Source organism: Oncorhynchus kisutch, linkage group LG13 (assembly GCF_002021735.2).
Source record: "Oncorhynchus kisutch isolate 150728-3 linkage group LG13, Okis_V2, whole genome shotgun sequence".
Classification (NCBI taxonomy): domain Eukaryota; kingdom Metazoa; phylum Chordata; class Actinopteri; order Salmoniformes; family Salmonidae; genus Oncorhynchus; species Oncorhynchus kisutch.
In genome coordinates, this window is record NC_034186.2 from 17324613 (window position 1) to 17345847 (window position 21235).

General features: G+C 47.3%; 1 protein-coding gene across 1 annotated transcript in view; it reads left to right on the plus strand.

Annotated features, from left to right (window-relative positions):
• The window catches only part of zc3h3 (zinc finger CCCH-type containing 3), an 85570-nt gene extending 67615 nt beyond the window's left edge, over positions 1 to 17955 (plus strand). The window contains exons 9-12 of the mRNA XM_031785699.1: positions 5726 to 5857; positions 11652 to 11821; positions 14435 to 14604; positions 17632 to 17955. Coding sequence (XP_031641559.1) covers positions 5726 to 5857; positions 11652 to 11821; positions 14435 to 14604; positions 17632 to 17678 — 519 coding nt within the window. The 3' untranslated portion in view covers positions 17679 to 17955. The remainder of the gene's footprint in view (positions 1 to 5725; positions 5858 to 11651; positions 11822 to 14434; positions 14605 to 17631) is intronic.
• Positions 17956 to 21235: the final 3280 nt, after the last annotated feature.

Here is a 21235-nt window from a genome sequence, read left to right on the forward strand (position 1 = left end):
TGCACTCTCTCCGCTCTCTCTTGCACTCTCTCCGCTGTCTCTTGCACTCTCTCCGCTGTCTCTTGCACTCTCTCCGCTGTCTCTTTCTCTCTCTCTTCGCTGTCTCTTTTCTCTCTCTCTCTCTCTCTCTCTCCGCTGTCTCTTTCTCTCTCTGTCCGCTGTCTCTCTCTCTCTCTCCGCTTTCTCTCTCTCCGCTTTCTCTCTCCCCTTTCTCTCTCCGCTTTCTCTCTCTCCGCTGTCGCTTTCTCTCTCCGCTGTCTCTTTCTCTCTCTGTCCGCCGTCTCTTTCTCTCTCTGTCCGCCATCTCTTTCTCTCTCTGTCCGCTGTCTCTTTCTCTCTCTGTCGCTGTCTCTTTCTCTCTCTGTCGCTGTCTCTTTCTCTCTCTCCGCTGTCTCTTTCTCCGCTGTCTCTTTCTCTCTCTCTCTGCTGTCTCTCTCTCCGCTGTCTCTCTCTCCGCTGTCTCTCTCCGCTGTCTCTCTCTCCGCTGTCTCTTTCTCTCTCTCCGCTGTTTCTTTCTCTCTCTCTCCGCTGTCTCTCTCTCCGCTGTCTCTCTCTCCGCTGTCTCTCTCCGCTGTCTCTCTCTCCGCTGTCTCTTTCTCTCTCTCCGCTGTTTCTTTCTCTCTCTCTCTCCGCTGTTTCTTTTCTCTCTCTCCTCTCCGCTGTCTCTTTCTCGCTTTCTCTCTCTCCGCTGTCGCTTTCTCTCTCCGCTGTCTCTTCTCTCTCTGTCCGCCGTCTCTTTCTCTCTCTGTCCGCTGTCTCTTTCTCTCTTTGTCGCTGTCTCTTTCTCTCTCTGTCGCTGTTCTTTCTCTCTCTCCGCTGTCTCTTTCTCCGCTGTCTCTTTCTCTCTCTCTCTGCTGTCTCTCTCTCCGCTGTCCCTTTCTCTCTCTGTCCGCTGTCTCTTTCTCTCTCTGTCCGCCGTCTCTTTCTCTCTCTGTCGCCGTCTCTTCTCTCTCTGTCCGCCATCTCTTTCTCTCTCTGTCCGCTGTCTCTTTCTCTCTCTGTCGCTGTCTCTTTCTCTCTCTGTCGCTGTGCTCTTTCTCTCTCTCTCCGCTGTCTCTTTCTCCGCTGTCTCTTTCTCTCTCTCTCTCTGCTGTCTCTCTCTCCGCTGTCTCTTTCTCTCTCCGCTGTCTCTTTCTCTCTCTCTCTCCGCTGTCTCTTTCTCTCTCTCTCCGCTGTCTCTCTCTCCGCTGTCTCTTTCTCTCTCTCTCTCCGCTGTCTCTTTCTCTCTCTCTCTCCACTGTCTCTTTCTCTCTCTCTCTCCGCTGTCTCTTTCTCTCTCTCTCTCTCCGCTGTCTCTTTCTCTCTCTCTCTCTGCTGTCTCTTTCTCTCTCTCCGCTCTCTGTCTTGCCTTTCTTTCTCTCTTTCCTGCCTTTCTTTCTCTCTCTCTCCGCTTTCTCTCTCTCTGCTGTCTCTCTCTCCGCTGTCTCTCTCTCCGCTGTCTCTCTCTCCGCTGTCACTCTCTCCGCTGTCTCTCTCCGCTGTCTCTCTCCGCTGTCTCTCTCTCTCTCCGCTGTCTCTTTCTCTCTCTCGCTGTTTTCTTTCTCTCTCTCTCTCCGCTGTTTCTTTCTCTCTCTCTCTCTCCGCTGTCTCTTTCTCTCTCTCTCTCTGCTGTCTCTTTCTCTCTCTCCGCTCTCTTGTCTTGCCTTTCTTCTCTCTTTCCTGCCTTTCTTTCTCTCTCTCTCCGCTGTCTCTCTCTCCACTGTCTCTCTCCGCTGTCTCTCTCTCCGCTGTCTCTCTCTCCGCTGTCTCTTTCTCTCTCTCTCCGCTGTCTCGCTCTCCGCTGTCTCTCTCTCCGCTGTCTCTTTCTCTCTCTCTCTCCGCTGTCTCTTTCTCTCCTCTCTCTCCACTGTCTCTTTCTCTCTCTCTCTCCGCTTTGCTCTTTCTCTCTCTCTCTCTCCGCTTTCTCTCTCTCTCTCTCTGCAGTCTCTTTTCTTCTCTCCGCTCTCTGTCTTGCCTTTCTTTCTCTCTTTCCTGCCTTTCTTTCTCTCTCTCTCCGCTTTTCTCTCTCTCTGCGTCTCTCTGCTCGCGTGTCTCTCTCTCGCTGCCCTCTCTCCGCTGTCTCTTTCTCTCTCTCTCTGCTGTCTCTCTCTCCGCTGTCTCTTTCTCTCTCTCCGCTGTCTCTTTCTCTCTCGCTCTCCACTGTCTCTTTCTCTCTCTCTCTCCGCTGTCTCTTTCTCTCTCCGCTGTCTCTTTCTCTCTCTCTCTCTCTCCGCTGTTTCTTTCTCTCTCTCCGCGGTCTCTTTCTCTCTCTCTCTCCGCCTCTCTGTCTTGCCTTTCTTTCTCTCTTTCCTGCCTTTCTTTCTCTCTCTCTCTCCGCTGTCTCTCTCTCCGCTGTCTCTCTCTCCGCTGTCTCTTTCTCTCTCTCTCCGCTGTCTCTCTCTCCGCTGTCCTCTTTCTCTCTCTCCGCTGTCTCTTTCTCTCTCTCTCTCCGCTGTCTCTTTCTCTCTCTCTCTCCGCTGGTCTTCTTCTCTCTCCGCTGTCTCTTTCTCTCTCCGCTGTCTCTTTCTCTCTCTCTCTCCACTGTCTCTTTCTCTCTCTCTCTCCGCTGTCTCTTTCTCTCTCTCTCTCTGCTGTCTCTTTCTCTCTCTCTGCTCTCTGTCTTGCCTTTCTTTCTCTCTCTCCTGCCTTTCTTTCTCTCTCTCTCTCTTTCTCTCTCTCCGCTGTCTCTTTCTCTCTCTCTCTCTCTCTCTCTCTCTGCTGTCTCTTTCTCTCTCTCCTGCCTTTCTTTCTCTCTCTCTCTCTCCGCTGTCTCTTTCTCCGCTGTCTCTTTCTCTCTCTCTCCGCTGTCTCTTTCTCTCTCTCTCCGCTGTCTCTTTCTCTCTCTCTCCGCTGTCTCTCTCTCCGCTGTCTCTTTCTCTCTCTCTCCGCTGTCTCTTTCTCTCTCTGTCTGCTGTCGCTTTCTCTCTGTCCGCTGTCTCTTTCTCTCTCTGTCTGCTGTCGCTTTCTCTCTGTCCGCTGTCTCTTTCTCTCTGTCCGCTGTCTCTTTCTCTCTCTCTCCGCTGCCGCTTTCTCTCTCTCCGCTGTCGCTTTCTCTCTCCCCGCTGTCGCTTTCTCTCTCTCCGCTGTCGCTTTCTCTCTCTCCGCTGTCGCTTTCTCTCTCTCCGCTGTCGCTTTCTCTCTCTCCGCTGTCGCTTTCTCTCTCTCCGCTGTCGCTTTCTCTCTCTCCGCTGTCGCTTTCTCTCTCTCCGCTGTCGCTTTCTCTCTCTCCGCTGTCGCTTTCTCTCTCTCCGCTGTCGCTTTCTCTCTCTCCGCTGTCGCTTTCTCTCTCTCTCCGCTGTCGCTTTCTCTCTCTCTCCGCTGTCGCTTTCTCTCTCTCTCCGCTGTCGCTTTCTCTCTCTCTCCGCTGTCGCTTTCTCTCTCTCTGCTGTCGCTTTCTCTCTATGCTGTCTCTTTCTCCGCTGTCTCTTTCTCTCTCTCTCCGCTGTCTCTCTCTCCGCTTTCTCTCTCTCTCTCTGCTGTCTCTCTCTCCGCTGTCTCTTTCTCTCTCTCTCCGCTGTCTCTTTCTCTCTCTCTCCGCTGTCTCTTTCTCTCTCTCTCCGCTGTCTCTCTCCGCTGTCTCTCTCTCCGCTGTCTCTCTCTCCGCTGTCTCTCTCTCCGCTGTTTCTTTCTCTCTCTCTCTCCGCTGTTTCTTTCTCTCTCTCCGCTGTTTCTTTCTCTCTCTCTCTCTGCTGTCTCTTTCTCTCTCTCCGCTCTCTGTCTTGCCTTTCTTTCTCTCTTCCTGCCTTTCTTTCTCTCTCTCTGCTGTCTCTTTCTCTCTCCTCTTCCATCTCTTTCTCTCTCTCTCTCTCAGCTGTCTTTTTCTCTCTCTCTCCGCTGTCTCTTTCTAACTCTCTGTCTTTCTCTCTTTACTCTCTCTCGACTCTCTATTTACTCTCTTTCTGTCTTTCTCGCTCTTCTTTCTCTCTCGACTCTCTCTCTTTCTCTCTTTACTCTCTCTCTTTCTGTCTTTCTCTCTTTCTCTCTCTCTACTCTCTGTCTTTCTCTCTTTACTCTCTCTTTCTCTCTTTACTCTCTCTGTCTTTCTCTCTTTACTCTCTGTCTTTCTCTCTTTACTCTCTCTGTCTTTCTCTCTTTACTCTCTCTGTCTTTCTCTCTTTACTCTCTCTGTCTTTCTCTCTTTACTCTCTCTGTCTTTCTCTCTTTACTCTCTCTGTCTTTCTCTCTTTACTCTCTCTGTCTTTCTCTCTTTACTCTCTCTGTCTTTCTCTCTTTACTCTCTCTGTCTTTCTCTCTTTACTCTCTCTGTCTTTCTCTCTTTACTCTCTCTGTCTTTCTCTCTTTACTCTCTCTGTCTTTCTCTCTTTACTCTCTCTGTCTTTCTCTCTTTACTCTCTCTGTCTTTCTCTCTTTACTCTCTCTGTCTTTCTCTCTTTACTCTCTCTGTCTTTCTCTCTTTACTCTCTCTGTCTTTCTCTCTCTACTCTCTCTGTCTTTCTCTCTCTACTCTCTCTGTCTTTCTCTCTTTACTCTCTCTGTCTTTCTCTCTTTACTCTCTTTCTCTCTTTACTCTCTCTGTCTTTCTCTCTTTACTCTCTCTTTTCTTTTTTTTCTTTTTCTATTTTTATTTCACCTTTATTTAACCAGGTAGGCTAGTTGAGAACACCTTTATTTAACCAGGTAGGCTAGTTGAGAACACCTTTATTTAACCAGGTAGGCTAGTTGAGAACACCTTTATTTAACCAGGTAGGCTAGTTGAGAACACCTTTATTTAACCAGGTAGGCTAGTTGAGAACAAGTTCTCATTTGCAACTGCGACCTGGCCAAGATAAAGCATAGCAGTGTGAACAGACAACACAGAGTTACACATGGAGTAAACAATTAACAAGTCAATAACACAGTAGAAAAAAAGGGGAGTCTATATACATTGTGTGCAAAAGGCATGAGGAGGTAGGCGAATAATTACAATTTTGCAGATTAACACTGGAGTAATAAATGATCAGATGGTCATGTACAGGTAGAGATATTGGTGTGCAAAAGAGCAGAAAAGTAAATAAATAAAAACAGTATGGGGATGAGGTAGGTAAAAATGGGTGGGCTATTTACCGATAGACTATGTACAGCTGCAGCGATCGGTTAGCTGCTCAGATAGCAGATGTTTGAAGTTGGTGGGTGAGATTAAAGTCTCCAACTTCAGCGATTTTTGCAATTCGTTCCAGTCACAGGCAGCAGAGAACTGGAACGAAAGGCGGCCAAATGAGGTGTTGGCTTTAGGGATGATCAGTGAGATACACCTGCTGGAGCGCGTGCTACGGGTGGGTGTTGCCATCGTGACCAGTGAACTGAGATAAGGCGGAGCTTTACCTAGCATGGACTTGTAGATGACCTGGAGCCAGTGGGTCTGGCGACGAATATGTAGCGAGGGCCAGCCGACTAGAGCATACAAGTCGCAGTGGTGGGTGGTATAAGGTCCTTTAGTGACAAACGGATGGCACTGTGATAAACTGCATCCAGTTTGCTGAGTAGAGTGTTGGAAGCAATTTTGTAGATGACATCGCCGAAGTCGAGGATCGGTAGGATAGTCAGTTTTACTAGGGTAAGTTTGGCGGCGTGAGTGAAGGAGGCTTTGTTGCGGAATAGAAAGCCGACTCTTGACTTGATTTTCCTCTGTCTTTCTCTCTCTTTACTCTCTCATTCTCTCTCTTAATTACATGTTCAAATCAACTTCAAATGTGTTATTCGTATGTCATTCCTGTAGATATATTGTAACAACATCTTCTCTCTCTAGATGCCTGTGTGTTCGTACTTCCTGAAGGGTATATGTAACAACAGTAGCTGTCCCTACAGCCATGTATATGTGTCCCGCAAAGCTGCTGTGTGCCAGGACTTCATCAGGGGGTACTGCCCTCAGGGTCAGAAGGTATAACACACACGTACAGTCAGTCACAAACATTCTCTCCATCTCTCTCTTTATCATGATCTACTGCCCTGTGGCAGAAAAGGTACATTCACACTCATGTACATCCTCTACACTGATATACACTACATTACATAATGTATGTGGACACCTGCTCATCGAACATCTCATTCCAAAATCATGGGCATTAATATGGAGTTGGTCCCCCCTTTGCTGCTATGACAGCCTCCACTCTTCTGGGAAGGCTTTCCACTAGATGTTGGAACATTGCTGCGGGGACTTGCTTCCATTCAGCCACGAGCATTAGTGAGGTCGGGCACTGATTTTGGGCGATTATGCCTGGTTCGCAGTCGGTGTTCCAATTCATCCCAAAGGTGTTCGATGGGGTTGGGGTCAGGACTCTGTGCAGGCCAGTCAAGTTCTTCCACACCGATCTCGACAAACCATTTCTGTATGGACCTCACTTTGTGCACAGGGGTTTTGTCATGCTGAAACAGGAAAGGGCCTTCCCCAAACTGTTGCCACAAAGTGTGAAGCACAGAATCGTCTAGAATGTCATTGTATGCTGTAGTGTAAAGATTTATCTTCACTGGAACTAAGAGGCCTAGGCCGAACCATGAAAAACATCCCCAGACCATATTCCTCCTCCACCAAACTTTACAGTTTGCACTATGCATTGGGGTAGGTAGCGTTCTCCTGGCGTCCGCCAAACTTAGATTTGTCCGTCGAACTGCCAGATGGTGAAGCGTGATTCATCACCCTAGAGAACGTGTTTCCACTGCTCCAGAGTCTAATGGCAGTGACCTTTACACCCCTCTAGCAGACGCTTAGCATGTGCATGGTGATCTTAGGCTTATGCGCGGCTGCTCTGCCATAGAAACCCATTTCATTAAGCTCCCAACGAATAGATCTTGTGCTGACGTTGCTTCCAGAAGTATTTTGGAACTCGGTAGTGGGTGTTGCAACCGAGGGCAGACGATTTTTACGCGCTTCAGCACACAGCGGTCCCATTCGGTGAGCTTGTGTGGCCTACACAGGAGGTTTGGAAGAACTAGCTCTTAGTAATGACTGAAGAGGAAAGTCACAGAGCTCTTCAGTAAAGCCATTTTCCTGCCAATGTTTGTCTATGGAGATTGCCTGGCTGTGTGCTCGATTTTATACACCTGTCCATAGTGACATCATCCCTGTCCCTACATTCGCCCCTAATACCACTTCTATCCTCTTCTATCCTTTCTTATACCCCCTCTTTATGTCATCTCCTCTATCCTTCCTTCCTTTACTCTATCCTTCCTTCCTCTGTCTCTCTCTTTCCGTTTCGCTCTTTCCGTTTCGCTCTCTCTGTGTCGCTCTCTCTCTGTGTCGCTCTCTCTCTGTGTCGCTCTCTCTCTGTCTCGCTCTCTCTCTGTCTCGCTCTCTCTCTGTCTCTCTCTCTCTGTCTCTCTCTCTCTGTCTCGCTCTCTCTCTGTCTCGCTCTCTCTCTGTCTCGCTCTCTCTCTGTCTCGCTCTCTCTCTGTCTCGCTCTCTCTCTGTCTCGCTCTCTCTCGCTCTCTCTCTCTCTCGCTCTCTCTCTCTGTCTCGCTCTCTCTCTCTCTGTCTCGCTCTCTCTGTCTGGCTCGCTCTCTCTGTCTGGCTCGCTCTCTCTGTCTCGCTCGCTCTCTCTGTCTCGCTCGCTCTCTCTGTCTCGCTCGCTCTCTCTGTCTCGCTCGCTCTCTCTGTCTCGCTCGCTCTCTCTCTGTCTCGCTCGCTCTCTCTCTGTCTCGCTCGCTCTCTCTCTGTCTCGCTCGCTCTCTCTCTGTCTCGCTCTCTCTCTCTCTGTCTCGCTCTCTCTCTCTCTGTCTTGCTCTCTCTGTCTCGCTCTCTCTGTCTCTGTCTCGCTCTCTCTGTCTCGCTCTCTCTCTCTCTGTCTCGCTCTCTCTCTCTGTCTCGCTCTCTCGCTCTCTCTGTCTCGCTCTCTCTCTCTCTCGCTCGCTCTCTGTCTCGCTCGCTCTCTGTCTCGCTCGCTCTCTGTCTCGCTCGCTCTCGCTCGCTCTCGCTCTCTGTCTGTCTGTCTCGCTCTCTGTCTCTGTCTCGCTCTCTGTCTCTGTCTCGCTCTCTGTCTCTGTCTCGCTCTCTCTCTCTGTCTCGCTCTCTGTCTCGCTCTCTCTCGCTCTGTCTCTGTCTCGCTCTGTCTCACTCTCTCTGTCTGCTCGCTCTCTCTGTCTCTCTCTCTCTCTCTCTGTCTCGCTCTGTCTCTCTCTGTCTCGCTCGCTCTCTGTCTCGCTCGCTCTCTGTCTCGCTCGCTCTCTGTCTCGCTCGCTCTCTGTCTCGCTCGCTCTCTGTCTCGCTCGCTCTCTGTCTCGCTCTGTCTGTCTCGCTCTGTCTGTCTGTCTGTCTCGCTCTGTCTGTCTGTCTGTCTGTCTCGCTCTCTCTCTGTCTCTCGCTCGCTCTCTGTCTCGCTCGCTCGCTCTCTGTCTCGCTCGCTCTCTGTCTCGCTCTCTGTCTCGCTGCTCTCTGTCTCGCTCGCTCTCTGTCTCGCTCGCTCTCTCTCTGTCTCGCTCGCTCTCTCTCTGTCTCGCTCGCTCTCTCTGTCTCGCGCTCGCTCTCTCTGTCTCGCGCTCGCTCTCTCTGTCTCGCGCTCGCTCTCTCTGTCTCGCGCTCGCTCTCTCTGTCTCGCGCTCGCTTCTCCTCTCTGTCTCGCGCTCGCTCTCGTCTCGCGCTCGCTCTCTCTGTCTCGCGCTCGCTCTCTCTGTCTCGCGCTCTGTGTCTCGCGCTCGCTCTCTCTGTCTCGCGCTCGCTCTCTCTGTCTCGCGCTCGCTCTCTCTGTCTCGCCCTCGCTCTCTCTGTCTCGCCCTCGCTCTCTCTGTCTCGCGCTCGCTCTCTCTGTCTCGCGCTCGCTCTCTCTGTCTCGCCCTCGCTCTCTCTGTCTCGCCCTCGCTCTCTCTGTCTCGCGCTCGCGCTCTGTGTCTCGCGCTCGCTCTCTCTGTCTCGCGCTCGCTCTCTCTGTCTCGCGCTCGCTCTCTCTGTCTCGCGCTCGCTCTCTCTGTCTCGCCCTCGCTCTCTCTGTCTCGCCCTCGCTCTCTCTGTCTCGCGCTCGCTCTCTCTGTCTCGCGCTCGCTCTCTCTGTCTCGCGCTCGCTCTCTCTGTCTCGCGCTCGCTCTCTCTGTCTCGCGCTCTGTGTCTCGCGCTCTGTGTCTCGCGCTCTGTGTCTCGCTCTCTCTGTCTCGCTCTCTCTGTCTCGCTCTCTGTATCTCTGTGTTGTTTCTGATTGTCTGTGTAGCACATGCTTTTTCACACTGTCAGGCCTCATTTAAATATTGCACAGAGAAATGAGTATATAAAACAAAAGGGATATTAATATTTATTCTATTAGCTGAAGTGCTTAGGTCTGTGATTTTCCGTGTGTGTGTGTGTGTGTGTGTGTGTGTGTATTGCAGCGTGCTAGCTGGCGGCTGCGTGATGGATAGCAGGCAGTAATTATAGATGGAGAAAGTGCTGATGATGGCTGTATGGGGCAGACAGACACTCCAGCAGTTCAGGGGTTAACCCTGCTTCTCTCTCTCTCTCTCTCTCTCTCGCTCTCTTCTCTCATTCCATCTCTCACTTTGTCTCCCGCTCCCTTATCCGTCCCTCGCTCTCTCCCTCTCTTCTCTATCTACCCCCCACCAGTACCACCTTCACTTTCATTCTCCATCCTTATTCCTCTTCTCCCCGTTTTCTTGTCTCTTTCACTTTTTTGTTATTTTGCTCCTCTCTTTCTCATTTCCTCCAATTCGGTCTCTTTCTTGGTCTCTCCTTCTCTCATCCCCCTGATCTCCCACCTTTCTCCATCTCCACAACTCTTTCAACTTCCCTTCCTCTCTTTTCAACCCCAATTCACCCCCCCGTGTCTCTCCACCCCCCCTGTTTCTCTCCACCCTCCTCTGTGTCTATCCACCCTTCTTTCTGTCTCTCCACCCTTCTTTCTGTGTCTGTCCACCCTTCTTTCTGTCTCTCCACCCTCTGTTTCTCTCCACCCTTCTTTCTGTCTCTCCACCCTTCTTTCTGTGTCTCTCCACCCTCCTCTGTGTCTGTCCACCCTTCTTTCTGTGTCTCTCCACCCTCCTCTGTGTCTCTCCACCCTCCTCTGTGTCTCTCCACCCTTCTTTCTGTGTCTCTCCACCCTTCTTTCTGTGTCTCCACCCTCCTCTGTGTGTCTCTACCCTCCTCTGTGTCTCTCCACCCTCCTCTGTGTCTCTCCACCCTTCTTTCTGTGTCTCCACCCTCCTCTCTGTGTCTCTCCACCCTCCTCTCTGTGTCTCTCCACCCTCCTCTCTGTGTCTCTCCACCCTCCTCTGTGTCTCTCCACCCTCCTCTGTGTCTCTCCACCCTCCTCTGTGTCTCTCCACCCTCCTCTGTGTCTCTCTACCCTCCTCTGTGTCTCTCTACCCTTCTTTCTGTCTCTCCACCCTCCTCTGTGTCTCTCCACCCTCCTCTGTGTCTCTCCACCCTTCTTTCTGTGTCTGTCCACCCTCCTCTGTGTCTCTCCACCCTTCTTTCTGTGTCTCTCTACCCTCTTCTGTGTCTGTCCACCCTCCTCTGTGTCTCTCCACCCTCCTCTGTGTCTCTTTTCTCATAGCCTCTCTCCCTCTTTCCCCCTTCTCCTCCCTCTTTCCCCCTTCCCTCCCTCTTTCCCTCTTCTTCTCTCTCTGTAATGGTAAATGTGCTGACTCGTCCTGGTTTGGGGCCCAGTGGAGAGAGCTCTTCTAATAGACCTGAGACATCCCAGCATTCCTTAAATCAAGTGGAAAACTTGGTGTGGAATAAAGATGTTCTGTCCACTTTCACTTTTTTTTTTATCTTCCATTTCTCGGCTCATTCTCTCGCGCTCTCTCTCTCTTTAGTGTTTTATGAAAATGACAATGTACGAGACAGCTGTGAGTCTTAGTGGACTTGGCTTTTAGCTCAATTTTCCCCCCATCTCCTTATACTGGAGAAAGGCTCTAAACTGTTGTAAGTCTTTGTATGGTCCCATTCCCTGGTCTATAGACCAGCACTATAGCCCCTGGGTGGATATCAGCTAGAATGTAAAGGGTTGAAAATCTGCCCCTCCACTCAGACTGTTGAATTGGAACAGACCGATACTGTAATAGAGACAGACAGGCCTTGCTACATTTTCCAAATGGCGCCAATGTTTACGTTAGGGCATAAAAACATATAGAATTTGTCAAAATCAACACTTCCCATGCATTTGTGAGTGTTTTGGTTTGCCTCTTCCTGAAAGTGAGCTGAGTCTAAGATCTAACCTGGCCTGGTCCTTGGGGTGCAGGACATGGATGTGATGGGGGTTGGGGTAGGGGCGGTGAGGGTAGCAGAAGGTAAGGTGCCTCATCAGGGAGAGGAGAGGGGTGCCAGAGCTGCAGGGATCATGGGGTGACCTGGAGTCCAAAGTGTTCCCGGAAACTCGATCTGCAGACCCCTCCCCCCCTGACCCTTGCTCTATTTCTGGCAGGCAGCCATTGCGAGTGTACCCATGAGTTTACCAGCTACATTGCCAACCGCACAAATGCCTGGCCGTCCCGTCTTCAGTCAGCTGTTCGCCCCGCACCTTTTTTTTTAGATATATTTTATTTTCATTATCTATAACCGTTGGTTTAATGGTTATATGGTAATTGTGTCAGCCCTGCACACTCTGACCGCTACACACACACACACTCTGACCGCCACACACACCTGAAACACAGAGTAACTCACCACACACATCCCATGTCCGCTTCCTGTGATCTGTTAGGCTGTGTTTTATGTCTATCCTCTCCTCTGACCTCTCCTCTGACCTCCTCAGTGTAAGAAGAAGCACACCCTGGTGTGTCCAGACTTCTCCAGTACTGGCTCCTGTCCCCAAGGGGCCCATTGTAAGCTCCAGCACCGTCAGAGGTCCAAACGCACCACTCCTAACGCCAGGGCAACTACAGGCCCCTCCGCCACCCCGGCCAAGAAGGCCCGTACCAAGAGGTCAGGACACAGGCTCTCGGTCAAGATAATCAAGCAATAAACCCAATGTCATTTCAACCAGTTTTACCCATTAGAAAGTGGGATGGAATAAATGTAATGAACATTTGTAATGTAACAATAAGTCTTGGAACTCCCTCTCCTGGATCCGGGAGAATTGTCATCAACTGACACTAATTAGCATAACGCAACGGACAAAAAATATTACTAGGAAATATTCATATTCATGAAATCACAAGTGAAATATATTGAAACACAGCTTTGCCTTTTGTTAATCACCCTGTCGTCTCGGATTTTGAAATTATGCTTTACAGCCAAAACAAGACAAGCATTTGTGTAAGTTTATCGATAGCCTAGCATAGCATTATGCCTAGCTAGCAGCAGGCAACCTGGTCACGAAAATCAGAAAAGCAATCAAATTAAATCGTTTACCTTTGATGAGCTTCGGATGTTTTCACTCACGAGACTCCCAGTTAAATAGCAAATGTTCCTTTTTTCCGAAATAGCTCCGTTAGTTCTTCACATTTGGCTGAGAATTCGACCGGAAATTGTGGTCACGATAACGCCGAAAAATATTCCAAATTATTTCCATAATATCAACAAAAACATGGCAAACGTTGTTTATAATCAATCCTCAAGGTGTTTTTCAAATATCTATTCGATAATACACTGCTCCAAAAAATAAAGGGAACACTAAAATAACACATCCTAGATCTGAATGAATGAAATATTCTTATTAAATACTTTTTTCTTTACATAGTTGAATGTGCTGACAACAAAATCACACAAAAATTATCAATGGAAATCAAATTTATCAACCCATGGAGGTCTGGATTTGGAGTCACACTCAAAATTAAAGTGGAAAACCACACTACAGGCTGATCCAACTTTGATGTAATGTCCTTAAAACAAGTCAAAATGAGGCTCAGTAGTGTGTGTGGCCTCCACGTGCCTGTATGACCTCCCTACAACGCCTGGACATGCTCCTGATGAGGTGGCGGATGGTCTCCTGAGGGATCTCCTCCCAGACCTGGACTAAAGCATCCGCCAACTCCTGGACAGTCTGTGGTGCAACGTGGCGTTGGTGGATGGAGCGAGACATGATGTCCCAGATGTGCTCAATTGGATTCAGGTCTGGGGAACGGGCGGGCCAGTCCATAGCATCAATGCCTTCCTCTTGCAGGAACTGCTGACACACTCCAGCCACATGAGGTCTAGCATTGTCTTGCATTAGGAGGAACCCAGGGCCAACCGCACCAGCATATGGTCTCACAAGGGGTCTGAGGATTTCATCTCGGTACCTAATGACAGTCAGGCTACCTCTGGTGAGCACATGGAGGGCTGTGCGGCCCCCCAAAGAAATGCCACCCCACACCATGACTGACCCACCGCCAAACTGGTCATGCTGGAGGATGTTGCAGGCAGCAGAACGTTCTCCACGGCGTCTCCAGACTCTGTCAAGTGCTCAGTGTGAACCTGCGCCCTGTGCTCTGTGAAGAGCACAGGGCGCCAGTGGGGAATTTGCCAATCTTGGTGTTCTCTGGCAAATTCCAAACGTCCTGCACGGTGTTGGGCTGTAAGCACAACCCCCACCTGTGGATGTAGAGCCCCCATACCACCCTCATGGAGTCTGTTCAGACCGTTTGAGCAGACACATGCACATTTGTGGCCTGCTGGAGGTCATTTTGCAGGGCTCTGGCAGTGCTCCTCCTGCTCCTCCTTGCACAAAGGCAGAGGTAGCGGTCCTGCTGCTGGGTTGTTGCCCTCCTACGGCCTCCTCCACGTCTCCTGATATACTGGCCTGTCTCCTGGTAGCACCTCCATGCTCTGGACACGCTGACAGACACAGCAAACCTTCTTGCCACAGCTCGCATTGATGTTCCATCCTGGATGAGCTGCACTACCTGAGCCACTTGTGTGGGTTGTAGACTCCATCTCATGCTACCACTAGAGTGAAAGCACCGCCAGCATTCAAAAGTGACCAAAACATCAGCCAGGAAGCATAGGAACTGAGAAGTGGTCTGTGGTCCCCACCTGCAGAACCACTCCTTTATTGGGGGTGTCTTGCGAATAGCCTATAATTTCCACCTGTTGTCTATTCCATTTGCACAACAGCAACAGCATCAGCCAGACACTTACGCAATGTAGTCGTTTACGCTCATTCTTCAACATAAAGGCGTGAAACTACGTCAAAATGCTGTCGACACCTTGGGGAATACGTAGAAAAAGGAATCTGGTTGATAGCCCATTCACTGCTCAATAGGGACACATCGGAACGCAGAGCTTTCAAAACATGAGTCACTTCCTAATTGGATTTTTCTCAGGCTTCCGCCTGCAATATCAGTTCTGTTATACTCACAGACAATATTTTTACAGTTTTGGAAACTTTAGAGTGTTTTCTATCCTAGGCTGTCAATTATATGCATATTCTAGAATCTTGTCCTGACAAAATAGCCAGTTTTTTACTTTGGGAACGTTATTTTTCCAAAAATGAAAATAGTGCCCCCTAGTTTCAAGAGGTTTTAATAGACAAAAGTAATACAATATACAACAGATGTTTTGTTCAGATATGTACAGATTGAATGAATCACAGCGGATGTTTTCTCCTCCCTCCAGGACCAGCCTGTCAGTGGTTCTCCCTCAGGGTTCTGCTCAGGCAGATCCATCGACACCCTCGTCCTCAGGTCGTCACAACACCAAGCTGCCATCCTTCATCTCCCTTTCCAGCTCCCCAGAGGATGCAGACGCTCCGGACACGCCCCCTGCCGACAGGTCAAAGGTCACAGGTGAGAGGGCATACAGTGACCAGGAAGGTTATGGTCCAGTTCAGGGTTGTGTCCTACAGAGGTCAGGAAACTGTCTCTGTGGATGCCATGTTGGCTCCTATGGAACACAACCTGACCTGGAGGGTTCATCAAACAGAACGTTGGAACATTGTGGTGATCATTGTAAGCACAGGGATTCATCCAGCTGGCCCATGTGTTTAAGACATAGCTCAGATATAGCCCACCACTAATCCAGGATGGTTAATGAATTATTCAAATAAAATTAAAAATAAACAAACACAAATTGCCATGAGGTAAATATTAGTGAAGGGGAAAATAAGGATGGGGAACTCCTTGATATTGGTGTACTTGTTAATGTTTTAGGAGGGTGGTACTGGCTGCAGTAGAATATAAGATTTGATAATACTTTAATATAATAATGTGTAGTGGGAGAGGGGTAATAATATTTTGGTTTGGGGCGAGAGGGAGGCACAGCTGAACTCTCTGTTGACAGACTGATAGATACAGGATTAGGCAAGGGCCTCCCTCATTCTCTCTGTCTCCCCCTCTATCTCTGCCCCTCCCTGACAGAGAGGATCCCCCGATCTCACACTCACACACACACGTTTACTTTCACTGTCCAGTTATGAAACCCAACAATGAATCCGTGAACAGACGCCACAAACTCATTTACCACTTCAATTCCCTTTTCCCTCCTCCATATTGTCTTTCAGTAAGGGTTTATGTTAACAATGTCAACACAATCTATCTTCCTAATGCCAAATAGATGGTTATTATATCATTATTACATAGTACCATGACATTTCTGAATAAATAGCAGGAAAATAACAACTATAAAATACACCATAACCTCACTTTCTCTTCGTCTGCCATCTCTCTCTCGTTGTCTCTCTTGGTTCATATTAAGTTTTTCTTCTCCAGGAAACAACTATGACCTTTGACCTGACGCTGTGTCATCTAGACAGCCTGCCTGGCGCTCCCTTAACGCTAGCTATCATGCCACACATGTCACACACATGGACTTAGTCTCTTTCCATCCATCTCAGTGTATCTTTCTCCCTTTACATTCAAATCAAATCAAATGTATTTATATAGCCCTTCGTACATCAGCTGATATCTCAAAGTGCTGTACAGAAACCCAGCCTAAAACCCCAAACAGCAAGCAATGCAGGTGTAGAAGCACGGTGGCTAGGAAAAACTCCCTAGAAAGGCCAATACCTAGGAAGAAACCTAGAGAGGAACCAGGCTATGTGGGGTGGCCAGTCCTCTTCTGGCTGTGCCGGGTGGAGATTATAACAGAACATGGCCAAGATGTTCAAATGTTCATAAATGACCAGCATGGTCCAATAATAATAAGGCAGAACAGTTGAAACTGGAGCAGCAGCACAGTCAGGTGGAAGTTGAAACTGGAGCAGCAGCATGGCCAGGTGGACTGGGGACAGCAAGGAGTCATCATGTCAGGTAGTCCTGGGGCATGGTCCTAGGGCTCAGGTCAGTTGAAACTGGAACAGCAGCAAGGCCAGGTGGACTGGGGACAGCAAGGAGTCATCATGTCAGGTAGTCCTGGGGCATGGTCCTAGGGCTCAGGTCCTCCGAGAGAGAGAAAGAAAGAGAGAAGGAGAGAATTAGAGAACGCACACATAGATTCACACAGGACACCGAATAGGACAGGAGAAGTACTCCAGATATAACAAACTGACCCCAGCCCCCCGACACATAAACTACTGCAGCATAAATACTGGAGGCTGAGACAGGAGGGGTCAGGAGACACTGTGGCCCCATCCGAGGACACCCCCGGACAGGGCCAAACATAAATATATGTATGTATATACATGTATATATATGTATTTATGTATATATATGTATTTATGTATATATATGTATATATGTATGTATGTATATATATGTATGTATATGTATGTATATGTATGTATATATGTGTATGTATATGTATGTATGTATATATATGTGTATGTATGTATATATATGTGTATGTATGTATATATATGTATATGTATGTATGTATATGTATATGTATGTATGTATATATATATATGTATATATATATATGTGTATGTATGTATATATATATGTGTATATATATATGTATGTATATATATATATGTGTATGTATGTATATATATGTGTATATATGTGTATGTATGTATATATATGTGTATATATGTATGTATATATATGTGTATATATGTATGTATATGTGTATATATATATGTGTATATATATGTGTGTGTATATATATATATATGTGTGTGTGTGTGTATATATAAAGTTCGAGGGGGCCAAATACTTTCGCAAGGCACTGTATATATATACACACGCACACACTATACACACACTTATATAGGCACACAGACACACAGCCCTCCTGAGCCACAGCAAGGGGTCTGTCCTTACACACACACACCACCACCCTTTCTCTATGTCCAGTGCAGTTAAGTGTTACTAATGACCGCTGGTTTACCCCCCAATACACACTCACTCCTCACTCAGACACTCACACCCCTGTGGCTCGTTAAGGGTGGAGAGCAGCCAAATAAGCACCTCTCCACTTTACATAAATTTGTCCAGACGCTATGCATCACTTCCAGGGCGCGCGCACACACACATATCACTATTCTCCCATTCATTCAGTTCCCAGTTTGCTCATCAGCGGCGATGCCATCACTCAGCCTTTCAGTTGGACAGAGAGCCCTACGTTTTTTACCCATTCACATCCTCAGACACACCATCAGTCTCTCTCTCTCTCTCTCTCACATACACACACACAGCCTTGGTGGTTGTAGAATTATCTTCTCTGCTGTCTGACATGTTTAGTTTTGTTGGTGTCTTTAATCTCAATCTGTTTCTGTCTTATTTCTGTCTGTTTGCCTGTCTGTCTGTCTGTCTGTCTCTGTCTGCCTGCCTGCCTGCCTGTCTGTTTGCCTGTCTGTTTGTCTGCCTGCCTGCCTGTCTGTCTGCATGTCTGTCTGTCTGTCTGTCTGCCTGCCTGCCTGTCGTCCTCCACAGAGAGAACACTGCAGCTCATGCCTCGACTCCAGAACTACAGGAGCTAGAATGGATTCTGCCTGAACATCACCAAATGAACTTTGAAAATACTACAGAGACGTATGTATTGAATGCTAATGACTCACATATATATATATATATATCTCCCCTCTACCATACTCAGGGTCTATAATGTCGTGCTCTTGTTAAAGTTGTTCTGTGGACTCATACATTTCATATAGCAATGATGTTTTTAATACAGATTTTATTGATATGTGAACATATTTTGTTTTTTTGTAAATTGGAGATTGAATCATTTTGAATAAAACGAATGTTATTACTGTACATGCCTTTGTTGTGCTCTTAGGTCAGGTTGTGTGTGTGTCTGTGTGCGTGCATTTGTGCGTGCGCATGCATGCGAGGTGATGACAGGAGCAGCAGTGCCCTGAGACCAGGTCATGGAGAAGAGACACTTGAGTACAGTGACATCACCATACCAAGTGTATGTGACTATCTGTGTATTTGTGGAACGCTGTTTGGGTCTTTGCGTGTCAAAAAACACTATTTAACGTGTCAAATAAGCTTGTTGACCAATCAGGACCCAAATATGACTGTACGTCATAATCTTTTAAGACGTTCGCAAATTTGACCTAGTTATTACACAATAATTACACTATCACTCGTATTTCATGTCATAACGATTCGCCGACACGTATGCTATGACCCTGGTAAAGTCTTGTCTCGTGCACCTGCTGCTACTGCACGAGCGCAGACACACTTCCCCCAAACTCTGGACCGTGCTGGTTAGAAAAAAGCTAGCTAGCTGATGGATGCAAACAATGTTCTTCCCCAAAAACATAGCAAAACTACATAATCTGTTTCAGTAGCTATAGTTAGCTAGCTCACTATCTAGTTACGTGTCATCACCCAAAATACCCCTAATTTACAAGACAGTTCTTATTTGATTAATCGTGGTCGGACCACCTACGTGAAGTTAGCCACAATAGGGGAATTTGCGGGTTGCCTTCAAAATAAAGGTATCTAATTGAAAGTGCTGCAAATAATACAAATAGTGGAATCATGTCATAATGGAATAGATCATGCTAAACGAGGTTGGAATGTTCTTGTATAAATTCAACAAAAATCAGTTGAAATCACACTGGTGGTATTATACTTTAGAATTGCATTGAGGGCATACTTATTTCCATGTACAGCTTTACCTATGGAATGTGGATCAATGACATGGGGTATCAGTCTACTCAGTGACACCCAAAGAACATTAGCGTCATAGCTTTTATTGCAGGACTCTGAAACAGTTGTGAATTGAGACACATTTATTGTACCAGTCAACCTACTATGTGTATTGAACACCATTCCAGAGGAAAAACAATATGACCTGGATGTTTTGGAGCCTGATAACTCTGAGGAGGACTTTGGGGGAAAAGCACTTGGGTACTGAGTAGACTGATATCCCATTTCATTGATCCCCAATCATTAGGTATGGCTGTACAGTGCAATATGAATGTCAATACGCACATTATTCATCTCATATGCATACGTATATACTGTACTCTATATCATCGACTGCATCCTTATGTAATACATGTATCACTAGCCACTTTAACTATGCCACTTTGTTTACATACTCATCTCATATGTATATACTGTACTCGATACCATCTACTGTATCTTGCCTATGCTGCTCTGTACCATCACTCATTCATATATCCTTATGTACATATTCTTTATCCCCTTACACTGTGTATAAGACAGTAGTTTTGGAATTGTTAGTTAGATTACTTGTTGGTTATTACCGCATTGTCGGAACTAGAAGCACAAGCATTTCGCTACACTCGCATTAACATCTGCTAACCATGTGTATGTGACAAATAAAATTTGATTTGATTTGAGTTGTGGCGGCAGGTAGCCTAGTGGTAAGAGCGTTGGACTAGTAACCGAAAGATTGCAAGATCGAATCCCCGAGCTGACAAGGTAAATATCTGTCGTTCAGCCCCTGAACAAGGCAGTTAACCCACTGTTCCTAGGCTGTCATTGAAATTAAGAATTTGTTCTTAACAGACTTGCCTAGTTAAATAAACTGGGGAGGTGATTTCCCACAGTCAAAGTCCTGCAATAAGAGCTACGACGCTAATATCTCCATAAACGCTTCACAGTTGTGTTCTCTGCGTGTCACCGAGTAGACTGACAGCCCATTTCAATGCTCCACATTCCAACACTCCAACCATGTTTAGCATTATCAAGTCTAAATATGGCATGACTTTCAAAGAGGGACTTTTATTTTAAAGGCGAACTGCAAATTCCACTATTGTGGCTAATCTTTATTGTGGCTAGCTTCACAACACAACCTGGTCCGGTCGAGCCATAGTAAAGTAGTCAGGTGAAGCTAGCTGGCTGCTTATAACGTTACTTTTGGGCAACAGGGTTAAGTAGCTGGCTAGCTATTTATTTCAATAGGAGAACAACAAGTAGCTACCTAGCTAATACTTACTCACATGGATTCCTAAACCATTGCTAAGAATATTGAAAATGACTGCAGTTTTGACTGGTTATTGTTTTCAGGCTGGTTACATTGGTGCTAGCTAACTACCCCAGAAGTTGCTAATAACATCTGTATCAAATACATTTGCAAACATTTCTGATCCTGCTCGTTTGATCCTCGTCTAATTTCAAATGCTCACACAGACGTTTTTCCCATTTGGTTGAACAAATAATGCCATATTACCCAACGCACAGTATTGTACAGCTTTGACCGTGATGGTGGCACTTGGCTTGCACGTGCAAATTCAGTACACAACATTCTATAATAGAATTGTGTTATTTGACGTGTCAAATTAAAATATTATTTGACCGTCAAATAGTGTTATTTGATGTGTATCTTTTTTGACACGCAAAGACCCAAACGGCGTTTCATATGTATTGAGAAAAGAGCAGCCTTTTGATAAGAAAGCTAATATCCACATCCCTCTCCCTCATACATTCACTCTTCTTCCATCCCTCCCTAAGATCTCTCTTCTCCAAGATCCCGCTCTGTCATCCTCCCTCCCTCTTCTCTTTATCTCTCTGTGTAATATAATTAGTGTGTAGGGAGATGAAGAGTAGCACAGAGAGGATGTTGGGATGTGTAATCCATCCATTACCTGGCTGTCGAGCCCAGAGCAGACCCCTGATAATAAAACTATTAATATGCTCTGTGTAAGTGTGTGTGTGGCTCATATATGTGTGTGTGTGTGGCTCGTGTATATGTGTGTGTGTACAGCTCCTGATATTTAGACCATTAATACGCTATTTAGCCAAGGCGTCGTGGTGGTGACAAACTACCATCGTGTCGCCCTAGGGAGCATGTTCACGCTGCGAAGCTCACCACAGCAATGCAGAGCATTAATACATGCTAAGGAGCTCAAACACACAGTGTAGACACAACACACACAGAGAGAGAGTAGACACACACCACACACACACACAGTGTAGAGACACACACCACACAAACAGACCCACACCACACACACTGCTGTATATCCTCTCCCTCTGTCAGCGTGTTGGGGGTCCATGTCTCATTAACACGCTGGCAGGCTTGTGGGGGGAGGGGTTAATATGTACTATGTAT